Source organism: Rhinolophus sinicus, linkage group LG05 (assembly GCF_036562045.2).
Source record: "Rhinolophus sinicus isolate RSC01 linkage group LG05, ASM3656204v1, whole genome shotgun sequence".
In the NCBI taxonomy this organism is placed as follows: Eukaryota; Metazoa; Chordata; class Mammalia; order Chiroptera; family Rhinolophidae; genus Rhinolophus; species Rhinolophus sinicus.
In genome coordinates this window covers 16,361,138-16,386,764 of record NC_133755.1, presented here as the reverse complement: position 1 = coordinate 16,386,764, position 25,627 = coordinate 16,361,138, and the positions used below count along the sequence as shown (strand labels likewise).

The window sequence follows — 25,627 nt, the reverse complement described above, 5'->3', positions numbered from 1 at the left end:
AGTTTAAGTCTGTGCATGTGTGTGCATGTGGACACATGTGCTGCACCCAGGCAGGGGCCCCACGCAAACTTGCGCAGCGTGTCTGGCACCTGCCTGCCTCCCTTCTGGGCCCCACTTCTTTGGGCCCTGGCTCCCTCTCTAGCCTCTTGTCCAACTCCTGGGTGCTTGTCTTCAGCTACTCATCAAAAGTACAGCTCCAGGCTCAGGCTGACGGAGGCTCTCCTTGGTGTCCTTCCCAGGCACGTGGGCCTGTGATAGGAGGCTGACCTTAGAAAAGGTGAATTCCTTCTAGACTCACGGAGTGACGTGTCCACAGTGCAAGGGCTGTTCCCCAAGCATAGGAGAGGATGACCATGACCATCTGTCAGGGTGTCTGCGGACAGGATTCCTCTGTGGGGTGGGGGTTGGACTGGAGCTTGAAGGTCCATTCCAACTTTTCAGTTCTATGGCTCTGATTCTCGTGGTGGAATTTCAGACCCAGGAATGGGGGCGGAGTGGACCATACAACAGTAATCAGGAAAGGCTGTCAAGGAGAGGAGGTCTGAGAGAGAGCGGCCCCCTCCCTGGGGATGGACCTTTGAAAGCAGAAGGTAGTATGAGGGCTGGGGGTCCTACAGAAGACAGGTTCGTCACATCTGACTCCACAGAGGCTGTAAAAGTACAACTTCCAGTTAAGCCTTCACAAGTGTCCCTCTGTAGGTTTACGTGTAAATCCATGTGTGTGCATAATTTGAGGTTTCCTCCCAGGTCTAATTCACAGTCAGTGCCTGAGCCCCTTCCTTGAGGGATATTTTACTATCACAGTCACACACATCCCTGCCATTGGTCCTGTGAAAAAGCCTGCGAGAAAGACAGGACAAGCTCAAAAATATTTGCCCAAGGTGACTTAGCATGGAAAAAGTGGGGCCAGGCCTGCCCTCTGGGGAACTTAGACTGTCCCTGCCACAGGCTCTCCTGGGCTGCTGCTCTGCGTGTCAGTCTCTCCTCTCAGTTCGCGGTCTCCATGGGACAGGGACGTTGCCTTGGCTGCCTCTGAGTCCCCCATCGGACATTTCGTGGGGCCTTCATGGGTGTCTGCTGAGTGGCGGGGAAGTTTGCTGCACATCTGTATTTTTGGTCTCTGTCCTCTCTCTAAGCAGGTTGGGTGGCTGTGTTTTCTGTTTGCTGCTGCTGTGCCTTCCCCTAATGGCCATCGCCTACTCTTAGGCCAGTTCCTTAGGCTCAAGCTTCCCCAAAAGACCCAAGTTCTTTCCCAGCAAGAGCCTGGACTCCCTGAAGGCTCCTTTTTTGGAGAACCAGATAGAAAGGGGACTCGGAGAGCAGTCTTGCCAGCTCTCTGATCGGTGATAAAACTAGACCACCCTCTTCCCATCTTTGGGCTTGAAATGTTACCTTTAGAATCCAAGCCTTGGAATTTGGGGTTGAAAGAGAACTTTAAGCCCTAAGAACACTTGGAGGTTGGGGGCTGTTTGAGTGCGGGGTCAGGCCCCATTTCTTCCAGAGTTATTGGAAGTGCTACCCCAGAGCCTGAGGCCAGAAGGCCAGTTGTGTGCCCATCACATGCTCCTCTCCCTTGGCACTTCCTGCTGCTTTCTGCTTGTGTGGGCCTGGGGTCCCTACCTTGATGCCCATGTCCCCTTTCCCCATCCCATGCCCCAGTGAGAGTTAAATGTGTTTCTGGCCTCTAGCTTGGGAGCAGCCAGCAGTTAGGGCCAAGGCACGGCCTGTGGGAATTGAGTCCACTCCATTTTGGTATCTAACAGACTGGAGCCTGTCAGGAGCCCACCTGCCCTTGAAGCTGGGCATCTCTGTGGGCCTGTGCGCTTTGCTGCTCACAAGCAGGCTTTCATAGTAAGCTAAAGGTGCCAGATTCCTCTCCAATCAAATCTTGAGGGTTCGTTTTCAGTCATTTCTCTCTTTGATTATTTTCCCCTAAAAAAAAACCAAGCAAATCTGAGATCCATGCAGTGTCAGATATTTGTGTGTGTGCCCAAGCCTGCCTCCACTTGGCTAAGTGTGTGGGCAAGACAGAGTGTGGTGCACGTGGGCCTCTGTGCATATTTCTGTGTACACATCTTTCTGTGTACACAGTGTGTGGATATGTGGGGATAGATGCTACTTGCTTAGGCACGAGCCCATTGTAAGGCAGCTGAACTGAGCCCTGGAATCAGAAAGAGCTGAATTCTGACACCTCCCAGCTGCGGGATCTGGCGCAGCTAACTTAATCTCTCTGAGCCTCAGTTTCCTCACCTGTAACATGGGAATAAGACCAGGCTGTACTCAGAGGTTGTGGAGATTAGAGGAGATAGTGTGCGTTCTCTTAGCAGAGTATACGTGCCCAGTGTTAGCTAGCTGTGTTATTTCGTCATTTGGGCAGCTCGCATGGACTGGCATTGCAGGAAGTGCTCTGAGAAGTCTTGTCCACTTTCCTGCCTCTTTTGCAAAAGCTAGAAGGATGAAGAAAGTGCTGCTTCTGACTGAAAACTCTTGGGAAGTAGGAGACTCCTCAGAGCCACTTAGCGGTCACGTGGTCAACAGGTTGTCTTTGTATCCACCTTAAATCCCTCATGCTGTATTTTCGGCTCTTTATTCTGATTCTGTCCTGAGTGCAGCATATTTGTTTCCATTTACCAGAAACGTAGCAAGCATTTCCTGTGGGCAAGGCCCTGTGCTAGGCTTTGAGGGGACAGAGTGAGTTTAGGATGTGCCCAACTAATGACTACAGACCAAGGTAGACCTCAGGAGAGGTAGAAATGAAGTGCTCAAAGGACAGTGAGGTCACAACCAGCTGAGGAGATCAGGGAAGGCTTCTTAGAGGAGGTGGCACCGAGATCAGCCTCCAAGCACCGAGGTGGGGCTTCCAGGCTGAGAGGAGGAAGCCAGGCTGTCGGGTACGGGGTGGCTGGAGTGTGGGTGAGCCGCTAGGGAGGTAGAACAGGGCTTTAGGTGTGCTGGGGTCCTGGCTGAGGCCCGGTATTGATTTGGGAGCATGGGCCCCTGTGCTCTGTAACTCCTGTGTGGCCAGTAGAGAATTACTCTGAACTGCTCTGCTTGTGGTGGCTTTGGGAGGTGGGGTGGAGCGAAGACTGGGGGGTGGGGGGGAAGGGGCCAACTGAGCTCATTTGGTTTAGGATCTTGATGATGCCTTTTTATTCTGTAGACTAGAGCTTAAGAGCTCAGACTTGGAGAGACACAGAGCAGGGTTTAAATTACACCAACCCCAGGGGGTTAAGGAGATTGAGGGGAACCCCAGCCAGGGTAAGGTCTGCGTGCCAGTGATGGCACAGTGATGGCAATCGTGGTATGAATGGGGGGGAGAAGGGTCCTTTTCCTGGCTTCCCAGAGGTCTCTGTGTCCCCAGTTGCATCCCCTCCCCCAGGCTGAGGTGCTCCAGCATCCTGAACATTCCTGCAAGGGGCTGTGGATGTGAGGGAAATGGGGGCTTGGAACTTACTCCGCTCTGCCCTCCCTCCTCCCTCCTCCACACACAGCAGAACTGAGCCCCCAACTTGGAGGCGAGGTGCCCCCAGGTGTGGCTGCTGGTGCCTGGCCACCCCGGAGGACTGCCCGTGTGGGCAGGGCCACACCGCCCCGTTGATCACGTCGCAGGCCTGTCTGGAGGACAGTGACAGGGGGAGGAGGTGCTGACTGAAAGCCGGGGGCTTTCCTAGCCAACTCCCAGCAGGGAGTGGAATTTTTTTTCAACTGTCGCTCAGCATTGCCCACTCCCGTCCTGCTGGGGTCTCCGACCCCTAAGGCTTCTCAGCCTTATTTACATCTATCATCAGTTTCCTATTTTCTCTTCCTGTGGTCATGGCCCTGCTCACTATCATCCCTATTGATCTTTCCTCTCTGTTTCTGTTTCAAAAGTCAAGGTCATTTTCAATTCTGAGCCGGTTGTCAGCTGCCCCCTCTGGACCTCTGGTCTCAAGCCGCGAGTCCCTGGAGGGCTGGGATTTAGGTGTCTTGATGCCCCCTGTGGCGCCCTTCCTGCTGGGCGGCTGTGCCCGCAGATGGGGGTGGGAGTGGCGCAGATGTTCCCGACTTCACAGGTCAGCCAGATTCCCGTGCTCCGGTGTCCTTACGTGAAAAGGTTAAGAGAGGCTTAGAGGGGACCTATGGGATGGTGGAGTCACATCCGTGGTTTACTGGCTGTGGGTTGGATGTGGGCCGAGTCACAGTGAATGTCCGGGAATGCCTGGCCTTCGAGACTGGAGGCCCTGGGAGCAGACCTCCCCTCAGAGGTTCCCCAGAGGGCCCAGAGAGGGGCAGTCGAGGGCCCTGAGGCCCTGCCAGGCGGGTGGGATCCTCCAGCAGGCGAGGCAGCGGAACCTGATGGGGAGGGACCTCTTAAAGGAGTGGCCCCGTGTGATGAATACTATCGATTCTGAAAGGGTTTGTGCATAAACGGAGATCTGGTTACATTTCCCAAAGGCTTTGAAATGGGGTAGTAAGCGTGTCTATTCTGATGTGTTAGATGTCCATGGTATGGCGTTGGGTAACCCAAAAAAGCCGTACGCAGAGTGTAATTTTGTTTTTGTAAAATTCCTCTAAAATACATACAAATATACACATTTATAGGATTAGCGTGCATAGGAGAAGGTGTCTGGAAGGGTAGACAGCAAACCCGTCAACGAAGACTTTGCCCTTTTTCGTTATACACTTCATGTACTTGGTAATCTTTGAAAAAATGTCAATGCACCTTGTTGCTTTCTTAATGACAACAACAAAAACAAAACCACACTTTTTAAAGCTTCTGGATAAGAATATGAAAAAAGTTTGAGTCTCCCTAGGGCTGAAAGAATGGACTCTTTTTTTTATGGTGGATAAGAAACTGGCTTGGAGACTGACAGCAAAGGCTTGGGTTACTCAGGTGCTTGTCTTTTCTGGGAAGGGTGTGGGGAGAAACACTGCAGGCACCGAGGCCTCCAAGAGGAGCCTGAGCGGATGGGGGTTGGGTGGGAGTGGACACTAGGCAGCTGGCTGCAGCCGGGTACACGCCAGGGGCAGTGGACCGAGTTAGCTTTAGAGGGTGGTGGCTGGAAACTCGCAGTTCTGGCCCAGGATGGGAAACTAATCACTGAGGATCTTCCCAGAAGGCTTCAATCTGTGTTCCCCCCGGAACTGGACGTAGGACCAGGGCCTGAGCCTGGTATGGAGCTCAGGTGACTCAGCCCTGGCATAACGTGACACAGGGAGGGCAAAATAGGGCTACAGGAGGCCCCGCCAGTGGGTGGAGGGGATGCCTGGGGAACTTGTCTGGTATGTGGGCTCAAGCTGTGCCCGACTTATGTGGAGGACCATGATGAGCAAGTGGCAGTGACCCAGGTAGCAAGGTAGAGAAGTAAGGGTCAGATAGTAATTCCTCTGCCTGTTGCTTGGCAATAGTGCCCACTCCCCGCTTCCACAGTCCCTACCCCAGTGCCTACCCATGGGTACCCTCTTGGAGCTTTGCTTTCCCCTCTGAGGCTGTCCCTGTGAACGCCACATGAGGAAGGGGGTGTGTACTTCTTTGGCCCCGCCCCTTGAAAAAGGCTGGAAGAAAAAGAAAAAAATGGCAGCATGGAAGCCAGCGCAGAGCTGGTCCCTCTGTGGACCCTCTGCCTCTATGCCAGGCTGGTAGGGGACAGATGTGCAGGGCAAAGCAGAGACCTGGGGTGGGGGGCAGACCTTGATTAGCGTCTCAGCCCCACTACTGCTAAGTTGCTGCAAGGCCTAAACGTCTTTGAGCCGCAGGTTTTTTATCTGTGTATTAGGGAGAAGAGAAGAGTATCGACATCTTCTTACCTGAATCAAATGAAATATGTTATGAAAACAGCCAGCCCTGCACCCGGCACATAGTAGTTGCTCAGGAGATGTAAGTTCCTTTTCTTTAAGTGACGTCATGACCGGGCTGCATGAGGGTGACCTTGGAGACTGTGTATGATGACCCCGTGCCGTCCCTGGTGCACTATAAGGCTCCACAACCGTTGCTTGTCACTTTCATCACTCCTTAGGGGCCTTAGGTCCTTCATCCCCTCCCCTGTAAAGCCAGGATTTGAGTCCCCCAGCCCTGGCCCTCTGGTCTTTGGGCCTTTCATCCTGATGAATTCCATTAGTCTCTTCAGAGTCTGTGCCCACTGGGGACCCCACAGGTCCCCCAAGCCCTGAGTCCCCTCCCTCCCTGCCCTCTGGTCTCTTTGGCCCCAGAGCCAGCGGTGGCTTCTCCTCTGGGTTCTGGGCCTGCTGGCATGGCTGGCTCTGCCCCCTGGCCTAGAGGCATGGGAGGGTCCGGACCACAGCTGGCACACAGCACTGTTTCCTAATGGTTTTATTACCAGCAACAATGTGGTGCTTGTTGCCATCCTCTCACAGGCCAACTGGTGGTTCCCAGACCAACTGGCAGTGGCCTGAGGGCCTGCCTGGTATTGGAAGCTCAGCTGGGAAGTCCGGTGGGGCTGGGCAATTGCTTCTGCAGTTTCTTCTCCAACACCCTCCAAGCAGCCTGGACTCTGTGAGTGAGCCGGGGTCTAGCATCGACACACCAGGGCCCCAAGTTGGCAGGCCTGGCGGCTTTCAAGTTTTTTCTCCAGAGGTCCCTTGCTTTAGATCCACAAATAGTGTTCATGTATTTATTTACTGAAGACCTACTGTGTGCCAAGCACTGGTTACAAAGATGAAAGAGACTGAGTTGGTCTTCGAGGAGCCTACAGTGGAGGTGAGAGTCTGGAGAGGGTGACCATTACATTGTGGGTGGATGCAGAGAGCGCTGGCAGCGTGTGCCTGGGGCGGTAAGGGGGCTCGGAGAAGGGACATCTCATTCAGGGGGAGGGAAGATTAGGAAAGGCTTTCTAAAGGAGGGGATGCTTGAGCTGAGTCTCAAAGGGTGGGGGAGCAGTTAGCCAGGTGGTCAGACATTTTCGGAGCTGATGTGGCCGAGTGATGAGCTGTGAGGAATGATGGGAGTGGAGGCTGGAAGGCTGGGCCAGCGCTGGACTGTGGGAGGCCGGGCTGTTACCCACTGACAGGTGGGCTGCGGGTAACACGTCCATGTATATATTTGAGAAAGATCATCCTGAGAAGTTGGACAGGTGAGGATGGGGGCGGGGAGCCCACGCAGAAGGCTGGTGCAGAAATCCAGGGGAGCGGCATTGTGGGCATGGAGGGGTGCTTTGCGAGGCGTTTAGGAATCAGAACTGGTAGGAACGGCTGGGCAATGGAGGCGGTGAGGGAAGCCGGGCACCCGTGGGTGTCTGGCTCAGCCCGCTGCGTGGGTGGAGATGCCATGCCTTGTGAGGGGATAGGTTGGGGGGAGGAACCTGGGAGTGCTTCGCGGGGGAGGCAGCACTGGAGTGGGACTTGAGGTCTGTTAGGATTTGCCCAGGTAGAGCCTGAGTTGGGCCAGAAGGAGAGAGAGCCTGTGTCCCCAGGCCTGGAGATGGGGGTCCAGGGAGGGGCAAGGTCCAGTGTGATGGGTTGGAAAAGCAGGCGTATTTTATTCCATAACTGGTAGCAACCCCTGGAGATTTTTGAGGAGGGAAGTGACTTAGCCAGGCATTCGGACCACATGCATCAGGGATGCTGATGTTTGAGGCCCTAAACCGGGGCTTGTACTTCTCAGGAGCTCCCCCAAAAGATGAGCCGCAAGGCCTGGACCCCAGCTGCACTCCCTAGGGTACTTCCTGTCACCCTCTGAGAATGGTATGTGAATTGCCAAGTTGACATCCACCCTCCACTGAGATAGGTGGGGACACGCTGAGGACAGTAGTTTGGGTAAGCAAACAGAAACAAACAAATGAAGTTATTTCTCTAAAATAGAAGTGAGTGTTTTGAGGGCCGCAGGAAGGGCAATTGCCAAAGAAAAATGACGTGAGCCAGGCCCACGTCACTGAGGCACCTTGGGCCTGCCACCTCCTAAGTGTAGCCTTGGGCAGATCACTTGACCTCTCAGCCTCAGTTTTGCCATCTGCAAAGTGGAGATAACCTCACAGGCTGGTGTTTTTGTTTATTTGCTTGTTTCAAACACTTTTTCTTGCACCAAACCTGGATATTGTACGTCACTCATTCTTTGAAAGAATCCTTATGCAGTTGGCCTCATGGGTGTTTGAAGAGCACTGTTCAGCCACGCGTGTTCCCTGTTTGGCACAAGGAGGCACACACACACACACACACACACACACACACACACACACACACACAGAGGCCCCTTCTTTCCTCTCTCACTGGCTGAGCTGCTTCCTGCTCTTCGCCTCTTGGGAGGCCGGTCCCGCCTGCCCCTCTGTCAGTTTTGAGTTCCTCGTTCCTGGGAAGGTCCATTTATCATGTTCCATTGACTCTCCTGTTCCCCAAACCTGAGTCACCCCAGTGCGTTTGAAGAGCATTTGCTGAGCTAAATGGAAATGGAGTGGGGGGTCAGTTCCTTTCCTTTTTTAATAAAGGAGAGGAGGGTCTGTGCAGAGCTGCCATGGCTGTGTGCAGAGCGGCGGGGGAGACTCTGAACCATGCAAGGCCTGGCCGGACCGGGGCTGGGACCTTGCCCCGGAGATGGCCCAGTGTGCCTGGGAAAGGAGAGCAGGGCCCTAGTGGGGTCTGGGAAATGAACTTGGAGTGACCTTGGTCTGGGCAGTGAGGCCAGCTTCCTCTGTGAGCAGGCACACGTGGTGGCCATTGGGCTGTCTCGTGGGCCTTGTGACAAGCAGCCACACCTGTGGGGAGACCTTTGAAGTATCTCTGCCTTCCGGAGGAGGCTCTGGGGGAAGATGACTTCTTAGCAGGGACTCTTGTGGTGGCGATGTTGGCACGAAGGCCTGGGCCGGAGTAAGGCTGTCTCTGGCTGGGGTGGGCTGGGGCGGGGACCACTGTCTCTTGGAGCGTGGAAACCAACGTTTCTCTGGTTTGCACAGATCTGCACACGTACCGCTGGCAGCCCGCCGGAAGCTGGGCGTATATGGACTGAGGGTATGGTGGTGTAAACAAATGAAACATACAGCACAATTAATCTGGCATGCCCTTAATGGTATGCATAATTGTGCTGCATGGTAATTAGGTGTAAATGGTAAGCAGTTCACATAAATGTTTTTGTAATTAGTATTAATTTTGCAAAGGCAAACTAAGTTTATGCGGTTTTTCTCTTCTTGCTCTGTTAGTTTTCTAGCACAGGCAATTCCTAGCTCTTGGAGGAATTCTATTGCAAATGTTTGTTTATAGGACAATGTTTTGTATTTTCTCTCAGAACAATGTTATGAATGGTTATGAGGTTCCCAAGCTGGTTTCCAAATGCCTCTTTGGCCCATGCTGTAGGTGAAATGTACAACGCATGTGCGGGGGAGGCCCCGCCCAGAATCCTCCTGCTCCAGGCTTTCCCAGCAGAGAGCAGGAGAGGAGTGTGTGTGTATATCTGTGTGTGTGTCTGTGTGCATGTCTGCGTCTCTTTGTGTATGTGTCTGTGTGGGGGGCTGTGAGAGACCACCGTGGCAGGTTAAGGGCTCTGGTAAAGAGGGTAACCATTCTGGAGGCAAGGGTCCTTGGGTTGGGGGATCAGGGGAAGACTTGGGCAGTTAGCTAGCTGGGAACGGACTCAGTCAGGCCACAGCAGCTGTTCCCAGGAGTGAGTGAGATCCACTCCTGGGTGTGGTCTTAAGCTGGAGTCTAGGTTTCCCAAGGACACTTTACTGGCCCTTTGCCCTAATTAATCACATAATACTTTTTAAAAACCTAACATTTATTGAGTGCCTACTACATGCTAGGTAATGTGCTGAACACTCAACTCAGAGTCTCTCACATCTTAAAAGAGACTTCTGAGATAGGGACTCATTCACCCCATTGTTCAGATTGGGAAAGTGAGGCCACATCTCTGAATGGCAGAGCCAGGGTGTGGGATGGGGTCCAGCTAAGCCTTCTTAGGGCTAAGGGGGTCGACGAAATGCACCAGGGCTGCTGGGCCAGGGATTAGTGATTTTGGGATGTGCTGCCAACACCCTGGGCTCCTCTTCCTTCCCTGACCCTTTCCACAAATGGTTTGGTTTGGGGTGAGGCAGAGGGGAAGGAGAAAACCACCCAGGACCAGTGGGTAATTCTGACAGCAGCCGGCACTTTCCTGCTTCTGTGGCCAGGGAGGGACTGTGCTCCAATAGCAGCTCCTGAAGCCCCTTTGGGGAACCTCCAAGTTCTGGCCTGAGAGGAGGTCAGCTGGGTGGTCGATTGAGGTCCCTTTGTCTGGGAGGACGTTGAAAAAGTGCTGGTAGGGGAAGCATGCGCATGGATGGTGTGGGGAGAGACTGGTCACAGGCAAGCCAGGGTCTCAGCCTCCAAGGGCCTGGAGGGGTGAGAGGCCAGGCCCCCTGCTTCCTGGGGTCCTCTGGCACCCTGTCCTAGGACCCTCACGACCCCCTTCGTCCTGGGGCATCTGGAGGTTGGGGGTTCTGCACAGCCCACAGCAAGTGTATGTTCTGGCTGGGAAAAGGTGGCTCAGGAGCCTAGGAGCTCCCGCAGAGGGCCTTTCTGTTGGCTCAGTGCCAAGGGACCCCTAGAATGGGGGCTGTGGGCGGTCACTCTGGGCACCGCAGCACTGTGCTGGGGATGTTGCAGCTGCCTGGGAGTGATTTCACACAGTCCTCTCTGCCTCGAGGGTCACCCAGAACCGGGTGGGGGTGTGGGGACAGGCACCAAGCTCCGGGGAGCAGCAAGGAGCAAGACGTGAACTCTGACCCCATCTCTTTGGGGAAACACACACAAAACACACACATCCATATACACGTGGAAAGCTGAATGACCACACAGCAGAAACTGATTAAAGACCCCTGGGTGAGTGGTTGAGAAGTGACAGAGGGGGGTGGAGGATTGCTAAGGGGTGGAGGATGGAGCTGAGGGGTGAGGCCCCTGGAGGAGAGAATGGTGGGAGTGTAGACACAAGTATAGAAATAGGGATTATAAGCTGGGGGACAATGATTGGCCCTGGAATGATGGGATCCGCTGGGAGAGGTGGGAGGCAAGGTCTGAACAATTTGCTGAGGTCACGTGTAGCAAGCTGACAGTGTAGGACCAGACCAGAGTTTAGATCTTACTGTGTGTGAAAATCATTGGAATCATAGGTTTTATCTAATAACAGCTTTGTTGAAATATAATTCACATACCATACAATTCACCCATTTAGAGTACAATCCAACGATTTTTAGTACATTCACAAAGTTTTGTAACTGTCACCATAATCAATCTTAGAATATTTTCATCAGGCATCATAGCTTTTGATTGGGAAGCCATGTGTGAAAAACATTTGCTGAGAGGCTTGGGTGGGAGGTAGAGACACCAGAGGCAGGGAGGCCCATTACAGAATCACCGCCAAGGTCTAGACTTGTGGTGCAAAGGGCCTGGAGGGAACAGGGAGAATAGAGGCCGGAAGATGAGGTATCTGATGGAGTGTAGGGATTGAGGGGAAGGTGGGACCTTAGTTCCCTCTGGGGTTTGGAGCTTTGGCAGCTGAGGGGAGGGTGGTGACACTTCCACATAGAGAAAGAAGCCAGAGGAAACATGAGACATCTGGTTCTGGAAGAGGAGGATTTTAGGTGACTGCAAGTCATCCAGGTGGGGATAGTGGGAAAATAAAGATGGACGCACTGCAATAGGAGGTCTGTACTCATTTAAGCCTGGGTCTCTCAACGGGAAAATTTAGAGTATAACTAAAGGCAGAGTGTGGCCCGTGAGGAGTACCCACTGTGCGGTAGCAGGAGCAAGACCCCAGCCAGCCCAGGAGAAGAGCAGAGGAGTCTGAGGGGTGGGAGAGGACCAAGAGCATGGAGCCCAGTGGAGTCATGGACAGGAGAGAGAGGCAGAGACTCCACTGACTTGTGCATTTCTAGAAGCAGCGGTTTCTTGTTCATCCCAGTGCCCGGCTTGGCTATGGCACTCAATAAATGATTGCTGAGTGAGTGCTTGAAGCAGGCAATGATTAGCTGGCAAGGATGCTGAATTGAGCTCAAGGACCTTAAGGATGGAAAAAGATTCTTTGAAGCTGTGGGTGACTGTCTCCGTCAGGGTCCATTCAGGAGACGGAAACCACATAGTGATCTGAACAGGAAAGGTTTAATATAAAGACTTATTAACTATAACCGGCGATCGGCGTAATGAGAGATTGGCCAGTAAGAAGTAAAAAGAACTGCGCAGAATATAGAAATAGCATATATGAGAACAACCACTCCACTGAGGGTTGCCATGGAGTGCCCGAAGAACACGTTCCCCCGGCTGACATCCTGATCTCGATGGAGAGGGCACAGCCATGACTCCCTGAATGACAGAGAAGTCACTGTGGTGCCAGATTGGCAGAACTTGCTGGAAACCTGCCCTCTGGAACTCACTGGAAATCCGTCCATTTGGGTCCCAAGGAGAGTTGTTCATGAGAAAGTGTCTTTCTGGAGGCACACTGCTACTCAACTACCCAAAGGGAGTGTTGGGTGAAGCTGCTAGCTGTTCCTGACTGTTATACACTGCAAGAGCCAGGTGCGGGAGAAGCCGTCCGCGAGGCAGGAGCCGGTGCGGGAGAAGCTGCGTGGTGAGAGCTGGGTGTGGGAGAAGCTGCGTGGTGAGAGCTGGGAGTGGGAGAAGCTGCCACAGGACGGGACTGGGCACTGGGGAAGCCACAAGGGACGGCAGGACCTGGCTGCTGGAGAAGTTGTATACAGTGCTGGAACCCTGCAAGTGAGCACAGTGGATCTAGGAAAGAAACCTCCTCCTCCAATGTGTCTCTGCTGGCCTCTATTCATGTGCCAGCTGGCAAAGAACTATGTGAAGGGCCTGGCTCCATTGTCACAGAGCAGGCAATGAAGGGCGAATAAATTAAGTGGCACAGTCTCCTGCTTTGGCTTCACAGCTTCCATTTGCACCCTTTACATATGTTTGAGCTCTCTTCCAACAAGAAAATAGCTATGTTTCTACCTATCAAGACACAGCTATATGAAGGATACTTTTTTTTTTAACTTATTTTTCCCCAAATGAGGAGACCCAGCAATCATTGTATCGGGCACTGTCTACATGAATAATTTCTCAAATTCAGTCACAGTTCCATCACATATTCTGTTACCCAAAGACTCAATTATAAACTTCCAACAACTTGTATATAAAATAATGGGAAGGAGGAAAAAGAAAACGGTTACCATGTACGAATAAACTTGATATATATCAAGTAAATAGAAAATATGCAAAACTACTGCGGTTCTCATTTCTATTTTTGTTCACAAGGCCACATATGTTATCGGCTTCCTTCTCCCATTAGCCATCCTATACTTGCTCTGTACTGAGCTGGAACCTTGGCAGGACAGGCTTCTTTTACCTGGTAGAGGGACCCAAACCTTGATTCTCGAAGGATCTCAATCCTCAGTTGTCCTGCATTTTTTTTTTTTTTTGGTTGCTATAGTTTTCTATTAACCCTTACTTTGGGGCATGGAAGTTCTAAGCGGTACCTGAGAGAATCCCACGGGTTCCGGACAGCCTTCCTCTAATGTGTACCAGCAACCCAATTTCTCTTTGGGAACTAGGATCCAGACAGTGGAGTAACTCCTTTTTTTGTCTGTCGGCTCAATGGCATAAGGGGTCCAAAAAAGCCAGGTGGGGGGTCTCTTCCCGCAGGACCATTGTGGTGTCCTCTTTGAGCATTACAACATTCAGCACCCCTAGACAGTTCAGAGATATGGGGTGGGGTGGGGACCAGAGGCAGGGGTCCAGGGGAGAGTAAGGAAGAGGCTCTGGAGCTGGCAAGTGTGGACCATTCCTTAGAGAATACTGGAAAAGCATAGAAACACAGGTGTGGGCCACGGGCCACTCCCGAGGGAGGACAGAATCAGACGCATGCTCGTGGTGCTCCAGACAGCCAGCCACACCCAGGTCCACATGGCTGATTGGACATGCAGCCTGGCCACCCTGTGTCCCTGACCCCCAGGGTGTGGGAAGCCCATCTGACTGCCACAGCACACACGACAGGGCCTGTTCTGACTCGCCACCCTCAGAAATGCATGCTCCTTAATGGAAGTCTGTCCTGGCTCCTTTTGGCTCTTAAGAACAACTTCAGCTCCTCACCAGTGTCTATTTTGGGTATAAACCTTTTTCTTTTTCCCTCCTTGCTTTTGGGGCTGTGTCATGGGAACCATTAGTATGAGCAGAAGAGTCTGATTCAACTGGTCTCTGCCATGATGCCACCATCGTGGCAGAGGTTTGGTGTGATCATAAATGCTCTCACACTGGTGGTATCGGGGCCTTGATGGTGGTGGAAGAGCCATGAGTCATCTTGCTATGACTCCAGAGCCAGGTAGATGGGCTTTGAAGTGAGGAACAGAATGACAAGATTGTTGGCCTGTCACCAGTGGCTTTGAGTGTTCTACAGGCAGTTGGTGGTTTGGGTGGGAGGGACGTTTCTGGAAATCAGAGTAATGGTATGATGACGTGCATCTCACTCATGGGGAGAGGAGGAGCCGTCAGAAAGTGGCACTGGGTCCTCTTCCTCCTCCTCAGCCTGCCCCAGTCTTGTGACCGAGAGAGGCTGTGGCAGATAGACGTCTCTGTCTAGGAGGCCCTGCTGTCTCCCCTTAGCTTTCTGCTGGTCCCCAGCTTACCGGGCCTGGAGCTTCTCGCCACCCTGGCAGATGATTAGGGGACGTGGGCACAAGACACTCCTCGGCTTCTCACCCACAGGACTCATTTGCACGTCCTCCCAAGCTCAAATAGGAAATTCAGGCATGAGTCTGTAATCTGTGGGTTGGTGTCACATCAGGGGCACAGACAGCCTGCTTATCTGTGACAGAGTACTGCCACGTGAGTTAGATGGACCTGGATTCGTCATCCTGCCCTTGGCCTTTCTAGGAGAGGTAATAAACCTCTCTAAGCCTCTGTTTCTCCTTTTATGAAATGGGGATGACATAGAACCGACTTCATAGGATTGTTATGAGGATGAAATGAAACAATGCACGTCCCTTAGCACGGGGTCTGGCACACGGTAGGTGCTCAGTAAAGAGTTGAATGAATAAATGAATGACTCCCACATTGGGTAGGGCCCCAATCCGAAGGTTGTGTGCCTCCCACCACGTCTGCCCCATGGCAGGCAGGCCTCACCAGGAAAGGGTGACTACCTAGAAACTTTGTTTTCTGACCAGTGCGTGCACAAAATTCCTATGGCTGCAACAGTCACATGCTGATTGTAAGCGATCATGATGGAGTGGAAAACCGTGGGCTCAGAGTGGGACAGACCGGGGGTGTGTCTGGCTCCCCCACTTACTAACTGGATGACCTTGGGCAGCTTGGTTGACCTCTCTATACTTCATTTTTCTGATCTGGAAAATGTGGATAAAAAAATAGTACCCACTTCAAAGGGTTGGAGTGAGGTGTGGGGGTGAACAAGATGTTGAAATTGTAAATCTCTATTCACAGGCCTGGTACGTCAGAGTAGCTTACTAATACGACCTCTTGTTCGAATGATGTGCACTCATGAGCACGCCAGGGATTTCAAGAAAGAAGAGAAAACTGGGGGCTGGATTAGTCAGGAACTACTAATTGTTAAAATGTATGAAGCATGTTCTTTGTGCCAGGCACTCTTCTACCGTAAGCATTTTTAATGCCTTTCATTTTAATTCTTACAACAGCCCTGTGAAATGGCTAATATGATTTTCCCCATTTCACATCTGAGAAAACTGAGGCACCGCTGTGCCCCAGGTCACACAGCTGATAAGTAATAAGGCTGGAATGGGAACCCACATAGCCTCCAGGGGAGGACTTCTGGAGGTTGAGATTAGCATATGAGTCAGGACTGTCAGCTGCAAGGCACAGACTCATCGGAGATGCACAGATGCCCTGACTCTAGGTACAGCTAGATCCAGGGGCCCAGAAAATGACTTGAGTGTTCCATCTCTCTACCTTCATCCCTTTGTTCTCAGGCGAGCTCTCCCCAGAGCAGCCAGCAAGCAGCTCCTGACTCACATCCTACCATATTAGCATCTTTCCGTTGCACCCCAAATGTACCTGGGAGGCCTCTGATTGGCTCTGCCTGGTCACATGCTCACCCCGTGACTAGGGTGAGGGGTGGGGTCAGCGTAGACAAGCAAACCCACCCTGGGAAGGAGGGGAAGGTATCTAGTAGGTAGGCTTAACCAAGCGAAGTCCACTTGGAGAAAAATAGCCTTCAGCTATTGGGAGGAAGGAGGACGTGCTATTCAGCAATTCAGAGAGAGGATCTGAGATGGAGCCGAAGGGGCTCTTAGGGTGGTACCACCATTAGGACTGTTTTTGATGGAGCAAGCGTTCGGCTTTGTCGGCAAATAAGGTTTTGTTTCTGGAAGAAGATACTTCTCTTCAGGCCCTTGTTGAGGCAAGACTGTGGGGGTCACCATCTCGTTGGTGCTGGTGGGAGGAAGCCTGGAGGTGAGACTCGGGGTGATGGGCATGGGAGGGGGGTGCTCATGGAGTTGGCGTTGGCGAGGAAGGTGGAAATGGTGCTGGGGGCCGCGTGGTGAGGAGGGTAGGAGCTGACGGCTGGGATGGTCCGGAGGCTCCAGGAAACCGTTGAACTGGGGGCCTTTGGTGTGAGCTGAGCTAATGCGTGAGCCCGGCCGTGGTGCGGGATGTAGGCCGCAATGGCTGGCACAGGTGCAGTTTGGGAGGAGCGTGAGGGAGGTGCCCCACGCCGTGCATGGGCTGGACGTGGTGGAAATGACGTTTTGTGAGAATTGACGTTGTGTGAGGGGTGGGGTGGGGGGAGGTACCATTTTTATAACTGGTGACGGAACTCTGTGTGGGTGTGAGGAGCTGATAATGGTTATTCTGTGGGATGTGATGCTTTTGTGAAGCAACAGAGGTGAAAGGGCCGTAGCTGCGCTCTTACAGAGGAGGACGGAGGCCACGCCCCACCAATGATTGCACGCGGCTGTGAGCCCTCGTTCCCATCCCCATTCTCTGTCTTTTTACAAATTATTTTTTATTTCTTCACAGTAGTACATGCATGTAATTTAAGAAGTCAAACAGTACTAATATATTTTCACCAAAGGCAGTTGTTCCTTGCCTGCTCCCGCCCTCTTCCTCTTCTCCCAGGCAACCATTTTTAGCTATTTTTTTCTAGCAATTTTACACTCATGTTTCTTAGTAATGTGCATTTTTTTTACGCTTCCATTTTAGACATTGTCCATTAATTTCCTATTTAGTAAATAAGAATTTGGCTCTCTTACATGGCCAACTTTTCTGCTCTCCAGCCATCGCTCTAAATAGTTCTTGTAGGCATATTATGAACAGTACCCTACCAGAGTTCTTGCAGAAATGTTTTATGCATATATTAATATATGGAGATTTAGGTATGTAGTTGACATGATAATTGTCCCCCAAAGACAGCCACATCCTAATCCCTTGAATCTGTGGATATGTTACCTTATGTGACAAAAGGGACTCTGCAGACGTGCTTAAGTTAAGGATCTAGAGTTGGGAGATTATTCTGGATTATCTGGATGGGCCCAGTGTAATCACAAGGGTCCTTATAAGTGAAAGACGGGGCAGGAGCATCAGAGGAGATGTGAGGGAAGCAGAGAGTAACGCAATGGGAGAAAGACTGGCCATTGCTGGCTTTCAGGATGGAAGGCGGCCAGGAGCCAAGGAGTGTGAGCAGCCTCTAGAAGGTGAAAGAGTCAAGACAATGGATTCTCCCCAGAGCCTCCAGAAAAGAATGCAGACCTGCCAACACCTTGATTTTAACCCTGTGATGAGAACCATTTTGGACTTCTGACTTCCAGAACTGCAAGATAACAAATTTGTGTTGTTTTAAGCAATTAATTTTGTGGTAATTTGTAAGAGCAGCAAATGGGAAATGAATATACTATGTAGTGTATGCGTATACTACATATATATGTGTATATACATCCACATATGTGTTATATCAACTAATGCCACTATTATTCACAGCTGAGTCTTATAGTGTACTACCATAGTTTCTTTTCGTTTTCCCTAAAGTTAATAACTAGCTTGTGTTTCCGTCTGCCTTATTCTCTTTGTAGCTTTTGCTAATTCCTGCTACACCTTCTAATAGCTGTCAGCATGGCTTTCCACAGGGACAGCCATGTCAAGTATTACATGTTTCAGTTCCATTTTTTGAGTTGTCCATTCTCTTGCTCTCTGTACGTGGCACATTGCAGCTGCCATTCTGTGACTTCCTTGGCGTACCTTTTGCCTGCTTTATGATTGGATTTCCTGTTTTCTAGATCTCATGTCTTCATCTTGCTTAGTTTACATTTGGAACATGTCACCCAGGACAGATACCTGTCAATATCCAAATCCATTCAGTTCCTGAGTTCAGACAGCAGAGTACAGTGAGTGAGTGAACACCTGTGGTTTTTCAGATTAAAAAGACGGTTCAATGGTAGAGGGCATGGGGTGACAACATTCAGCATACGTGAGTTTTAGCCACATGGCTGACATCTGAACAGTGGTCCTCGATGGCTTTGTCTGGCCTCTTTTCACCTTAATTCTGGAGATTCCCTTCCCTTTTCCCCGGTGTCTTAGAGGACACCTTCCCATGCTTCACGAGAAAGGAGTGTCTGAAAATCTCTTTAGTCTACTCTTACACTTAAATTGTGATTAGGTTTGGTAAATAATTCTAATTGGAGAATTTCAAGCATTGGTCCTTTGTCTTCTTGCTTTTAATATTAACGTTAGGCAAGCTGAAGCCATTCTGAATTCTGTAGCTTTGTATGTCATTTTTTTCCCTCTTCTCTGTGTCCCAGTGTTCTGAAATTTCACAGTAATGTGCCTTGGTGTGTGTCTGTTTTCAACCACTGTGTGGGACATTCAGTGGGTCCTTTCCATCAGGCACCTCATGTTTTTCAGTTCTGGGAAATTCTCTTGAGTTATTTCATGGGTAATTTTGTCCCCTCTGTTTTGTTTTTTTTTCTTTCCGTACCTCCTATTTTTCAGATATGGAAACTTCTGGAGCATTTTCTTTTTTCTTCCTCGCCTATTTTCTATTTTTCTTTTTAATATACCCCTTCTATTGAGTTTTGCATTTCTGCTAGCATAATTTTTCTTTCTGGGCATTCTTTTTTGTTCTCTGAATGTCCTTGTTTAATAGCATCACATTCTTGTTTCATGAATGTCTTCCCCGTGCATAAATTCTGTCGCCTTTAAGTTGTGTTGTGTTTTGTTTTGGTTCTGGTTTATTTGTTCTAGTCTCTATCTTCCAAGTTAGAGGCTTCCCTCGGATGTCTAGTGGTCCTTGGTCATCCTTTCAAGATTATGAACAGGGGACAAAAAAGCTGATTGGAGGATATGAGCATGAGGGTGGAGCTTGTTGACTTACAGGTCCTGAACGAGCTATTTGGACATCATTTGGGTTCTGGTGTCAGTATCTGTATCCTTAGGCTTTTCCTCTTGGACTGATTAGATTCTCCAGAGAAGAAGATAAGGGTCTGGCTGCCAGTATTCTAGGAGCCCAGAGTGGGGAGCTGGCAGGACCCAATGTCACATGTATTATAACCTTCATCTCCTAGGTTTTGGTATATTACCTTTGGTCTCAACTGTGCTAGTTGATTGTTTGCACAGACCCTTCACTCTGCGTAGAATAAACCTCCAGACTTCTGGGGGAGGTGAATTGAGGGGCTTTGCTTCTTTCCCTCTGTCCTCTTTATTTTCACACACACGTCCTTCTTCCCAGGTCCCAGGGCACCTGGTACTATCACGTCAAGTGTCTTTTAAGGACTCCATTATAAAGCAGCTTGTTTTTTTTTTTAGTTTTTTTTTTTAAAGATTTTATTGGGGAAGGGGAACAGGACTTTATTGGGGAACAGTGTGTACTTCCAGGCCTTTTTTCCAAGTCAAGTTATTGTCCTTTCACTCTTAGTTGTGGAGGGCGCAGCTCAGCTCCAGGTCCAGTTGCCGTTGCTAGTTGCAGGGGGCACAGCCCACCATCCCTTGTGGGAGTCGAACCGACAACCTTGTGGTTGAGAGGACGCATCCAACCAACTGAACCATCCGAGAGCTCAGTGGCAGCTCAGCTCAAGGTGCTGTGTTCCATCTTAGTTGCAGGGGGCAGAGCCCACCATCCCTGCAGGACTCAAGGAATTGAACTGGCAAACTTGTGGTTGAGAGCCCACTGGCCCATGTGGGAATCGAACTGGCAGCCTTCGGAGTTAGGAGCATGGAGCTCTAACCGCCTGAGCCACCGGGCCGGCCCCTTATAAATCAGCTTTTGTGTGCTTTCTGAAATTTGGCTGTCACACCTTTTGTTGGTGGGGTCTCCTCTCTGTTCAGCCCCATCTATGACTTTATTTGTTTTTAAGTCTTTGTACTGCGTTGGCTTGAGAAGATAGTGAAATTCGGTGTGTATATTCAAAGTCCCAGTTCTTTTTCCACAGCAGTTTTGTCATGGACATCGTGATGACAGTGATCTTGTCAGTTGTGCTACCAAGACATTTTCGTGATGGGGTTCCTTAAAATATTATTGTGAAGTGGTTGTTATAAACATTATTCACGGCCACGGGGGACATTAGAAGTATAAGGGAGGAAATCAAAGCTGCCTGTCCTGGTGGTAGGGTCTTGGCAAGGATTTTTCTTCGGTGGTGGTTTTTGTGGGGCCGCCTTTGGCACGGGTGCAGGGAAGGCTTCAGTGCCAGGAGCAGCAGGACGCTGCTTGGTGAACTGTCATGGTGGACACATGTCGCTGTGTTGGGACTGTGGGCCCAGCAGCAGGCCACGCCCCTTGGCAGGGCTGCTGGAGAGAAGGGAGCTTCTAAGGGCAGGCGGCAAGCGTTGTGTCGAGGTCTGGCCCTTGGCCATCACAGTGGCCCCTGGAGCTGTGCAGTGCATGGCTTGCCTGGCCATATGCTGCATGGTTTTAGACGATGCTGGGTGATGGGGAGGGACATTTGCTGACAGGTCTGTTCCAGTGAGGAGCACAAAGGAACCTAAAGACTGACCTATGTCAGTTGCATTTGCTGTGAGGACAGTGTACGCAGCTCAGATAGCAGGAGTTATTTGGAGGGAGGGCAGGAGGAAAGATCATTTCCTCTCCTTTCCGGGGTGTCTGCCATCAGGGTCAATGCCGTGTAATGTTCTGCTTCTCCCTCCTGCTTCCATCCTCTTCTCACTGGCAGCCAGAGGTTCTCTGAAAGTGTTTTGTGTTTTTTTCTCTCACAGAAGCCTCCTGGATGTTTCTAGGCAACATTTTTTGCCTCTTACTTTGTGCCTGTGTCTCCACGGATTCCACTCGGGGGCTCTTGGGGGCTCCTGAAGACGTCCCAGCCTTGTCTACTTCCCATTTGCTCTTGGGGGCCTCCAACAGCTTGGCAGGACCAAGGTAGATGTCTTGTAGATAGATCATCTAGTCCAACTCTCCCACTTAATGGATGAGGAAACTGAGGGCCAGAGAAGCCCCAGTCGAGACTAGAACCCACTGCTCACTCTGGGTTCAGTGTTCTTTCTAACCAGACTCTGCCTCTCTTCGCTTCCACATCCTTTAAAAGGCGTTGACGTGGGGGTGCTTGAGGACATTTGTGCTAAAACAGGGAGTGAGTTTGAGGGGGAATCGCTGGCTGATAATGGATGGAAGCTTTGTGGAGTTCTGGTTTGGACCAGTTCGCTAGTGGGCTCTCAAGTGTTGTTTCTGCGGGATGGTGAAAGTTGTAGAATGGAGCTTCGTAGAGACCCACTCAGAGCTTTAGAGTCAGCGATGTGGATTCAAGCCTCTGCTTTGACACTGCAATGTGGACAAGTCCTAACCTTTTTGAGCCTTAGATTCAACTGTAAACTAGGGACAGTAATGATGCCAGTAGCTGCCAAAAGGAGGAACGTCTGTCACGTGCTTAGCACAGTGTCTGACATGTGGAGCTGCTATCTCTCTCGCTATCTCCTCCCGCTTGTGTTGGGTAGCAGACATGCACCGAGCCTAACACAGTCCTAAGCATAGAAGTGTGCCACACACGTGGGGTTTCCTTAGGGCTCACCTGTGGGGCATGGAGCATCTGCAGCCTCTCTGGGTTTTGACTTACCGGCTGCTCCTGTCCTGGCCCTAAGTAGGCTCCTCCCAGCTCCAGCTCACCCCTCCACACCTGGGGCAGAGCCGGGACTGGGCACCTGCCTCCCAGCCAGGCACCCATCCCTGGGGAAGAGGCTGTATCCCTGGGAGACCCAAGCCTGTGCTTTCTCCACTTCCTGGTTTTCCAGGGAGCCTGGCTGGAGAGGGATGAGAGAAGAAGCCCTAGAGGGAGGGGCAGCCGGGGGAAGCAGAACCAGGAACTGGAAGGGGAAGGGTGTGGGTGGGCCCAGATCCAGCCTGCCTCCCACTTTCCTTCTCCTGCCAATCCCCTCCCGGCCCTGGCTGGCGCCCTGGAGGCAGGGGCTTGGCCCATGTCTCCTTCTGGGGGGTGGGGAGCAGGAGAACTGTGTCTCTGAGTGACAAGGGTAGAAGCTGAAGCACCCCAACCCCCAGCTGAGGCCTACGGCGAGGGCTTTGTTATTTCACTGGCTTGAGGCCCACACCTGAGGCAGGGAGGATGAAAATCCCCTAAACTTCAGTTGTGTGGGTTTGGAGGGCCCCCTCAAGCCCACCAGGTTTTGAAGGCAAATGGGGCCTATTCGTGGGGTGGGGGAGAGAGGGACCTCACGTCCTCCCTCGGGTGGCCGTGGCTGTGGCCTCTGCCACCAGGGTGTCCTCTCACAACAGCACTACAAACCTAGGCCTTCAGCCTGCACAGCCTGAGTACAACCTTAGCTTTCTCTGGGCACAGGCGCTGGTCCTAAAGTGAGGTGACATTCATTTCACTACATCCTGTGACTGCCGATCACTTCCTCCACTTGGTGGGGGAGCGGTGTGGGGGTGGGGGCATGTGGGGAGTACAGATTAGAAGGAAAATGTAGCTGGGCTGGGACCTCTGGGATTTCCCAGGGGGTGGTTGGGGTGGGAGGGAGGGTGCGGGAAGCTTTCAAATGAAAGAACAGACGTGAATGAAGAGAAGGGAGGAGGCGGGAGGCAGCTGGAAGCCCCAGAAGTGGCGCCCACTGTGCCACGGCAACGTGGAGGCCTCAGAGGCCGGAGGTGGCCCTGAGGGAAGCCAGGCAGTGCCGTGCGAGCTGAGTCTACCTCGGTTCCCCCTACTCTCTGGAGTGCTAAGCTGGCCTGAGCTGCTGGTGAGGCTGGGAAGAGAAGTGAGGTCGGGGAAACAGGCCTCAAAGGCCAGCATGACCTGGGGCTGAGGGCCTTGCCCAGGGGAGGGCTTGGGAGTCAGGTGGGGCCTGGGTTGGGGGTGCCTGCCCTGCTGACCCCTCTTCTCTTCCCTCACAGGTGGAGCCATCGGAAGCCCAAACCCACAGGCAGCCTGAGGCAGAGTTTCACCGGACTTTCACTCTGCACCCGGATCTATGTCTAAGTTTTAACTCTTGCTTTCAAAGACCACGATAATTCCTTCCCCAAAGCCAAACAGCCCTCCAGCCCCGCGCAGCCCCAGCCTGCCTCCCACCACCCAGCTGCCCGCAATGCCCTCCAGCGGCCCCGGGGACACCAGCAGCTCCGCTCCAGAGCGGGAGGAGGACCGCAAGGTGAGCAGCTGGCTCTGCTGGGGACCCTCTCGGAGCCCAGGGAGGGGGAGGGCCGTCCCCCAGCCATGACAGCTCAGACGTGCTGAGTGCCGGACCACTGCTCAGTTCGCACACAGGGCAGAGGGAGGACAAATAGCCCCTTTTGGTGATGAGGAAACTGAGGCTTGCAGAGGTCAGAGCCTGGTAGTCAGACTTCAGGACCCAAACTTCCCCCTCATCCCCTGCGGGTGTTTGAGCAGAGCTTCAGACCTTAGGTCTGTGCAGTGGTTGGGTCGGCCTTGCAGCGTCCCCAGCTCTAGATTCCTTTTGGAATTGACCTCTTACTGGCTGTGTCCTCACGCGAGTCACTTTACCTGTTTTAGCTGCCTGTTTCCCCGCGGTGTTCAGTAGCTTCTGGGAGGCCAAAGACAAGTTCAGGGGGGCTTGGTTGACGTGAAGCCTAATGAGGGCTCCCCTTTGGCACAGAGAGTCAGACCCAGGGCAGTGTGTGCTGTGTGCTCAGGATGACAGCGTCATGGGGAGACGGTGATTTCCCATCCTCCACCGCCACCCCAGGCTCTGAGCAAGTGTCATTTCTGCTCGTGGAGCTAGTGACTTCCTTGTTTTCAGAGCCCCATGAGAGGTGACCTCTTCACCCTTCTGCTGAAATCCAGGGTCTAAATCAGTTAGAGGAGGCCATAGCAGACTGGGGAGAGTCCCTGCTAGTAGGTCCTGACAGGTTGCCTTGGGACCTCACCAAATTGTGTCCACCTATATGCAAAGCCACCTCGAACCCTCAACACGTAGACTCTGTTTCTCCCTGTCAGCGGGATAGTAAACCCTGCCGCCACCCTTCCCGGGAAGCTGAGCCAGCCACAGGCCTTCCTGTGTTGTCCTATCTGTCATGCCCTGGTCTCCGTAGTTCCCTCTGCCTGTTCTTCTTCCCCTGAGCAGGGGTGAGGGGTGGTGAGCTTGTTCGTATCAGGGTAGCAGGGTGTGTTCATGGGGCACAGTTTGGTTTTCTGGAACAAGGGTGGACACCTGGTACCAAGTGTGGAGCCTTGAGTACTCTGAGGAGTGTCAACTCTGCTGGCCTGCCTGCCGTCAGGGTCACCTGTGAGACCTGCTCTCTGTTCACCCTCCCTCACACGTGCTCAGCTCCTTCCTGAGCTCGCTCATTCTTAGAGACTGTTTCTGTTTTCTGGGTGGTTTCTATCCAATTCATCCTCGGGGACAACCCTTGAAACAAGTGGGGCAAGGACAGATGGCCCTAGTTTACAGATGAGGAGGCTGAGCCCAGTTACTCAGTGGTGGGTCCAGATGGGAGCCTGGTCTCCCTCCTCCTAGATCGGAGCCTTTCTTATTGCCCCGCCTACGTGGGTCTGGTTATGGACACACGGACGCACACATGCATGCACGCACGAAGCCCAGACACATGCCTTCCCAGCCTGGAATCCTGCAGAGTGTCATGGACAGGTGTATACCTAGCAAGCTAGTGAGAAAGTACGTGCTGTGGCCCACTGGGCAGGGCTCCTAGGGGCGACCGCTCATTTCCATGTTTCTGACCCCATGGGAAAAAAAAAACAGGTAGTCCAGGTTACCCCACGGGGCTCCTGGGCTGCTCCTGCCCGGGAATCAGCAGCATATCCAGACCCTGCCACCACTGAGTCGGGACCATCTATGGCCGCCTGTGCTCTCTAGTGGCAGCTGTGGCCGTGGATGAGTCCCTTCTCCTCCTTGAGCCTGGCTTTGCTCCTCTGTTGGATCAGGGAACCCTGACCCTCCTCCCCCAGTCCGACGTCCTAACTGGTGCTTAGACAGCTTTGTGTCCATGTACTTGGTGGCCAGCTGCCTCCCACAGGTGGGGAAGGTGGGGCAGCCAGGCCAAATCCCTCCTGTTACAGGGCTGTGATGCCCTGGGGAGCAGAGCTGCTGGCCCCTCCCAGGGACAGCAGCAGACCGGGTGCTCTGTTATGATGGTTCACAATAGAGAAAGGGCACTGAACGAAGACTCAGAAGTCCCCGATCCCAGGCCTGGGTATGCCACTTCCTGGAGATGTGACTTCAGGCCATCTGGGCTTGCGTTTGCTCAGCTGTGAAATGGGGATAGTAATTCTAGCTGTGCCTG

The 25,627-nt window shown here is 52.1% G+C and overlaps 1 protein-coding gene across 7 annotated transcripts in view; it reads left to right on the top strand.

The window, feature by feature from the left end:
* Positions 1–25,627, top strand: part of DNMT3A (DNA methyltransferase 3 alpha) — a 118,987-nt gene that overhangs the window by 18,278 nt on the left and 75,082 nt on the right. For 5 of the 7 annotated variants that reach the window (XM_074331764.1, XM_074331765.1, XM_019712718.2 and 2 more), the window contains exon 2: positions 23,267–23,520. In XM_074331764.1, coding sequence (XP_074187865.1) covers positions 23,458–23,520 — 63 coding nt within the window. In that variant the 5' untranslated portion in view covers positions 23,267–23,457. Of the gene's footprint in view, positions 1–21,123; positions 21,284–22,921; positions 23,113–23,266; positions 23,521–25,627 lie in introns of those variants that run through there. The other 2 variants (XM_019712717.2, XM_019712716.2) reach the window with 2 other exon arrangements.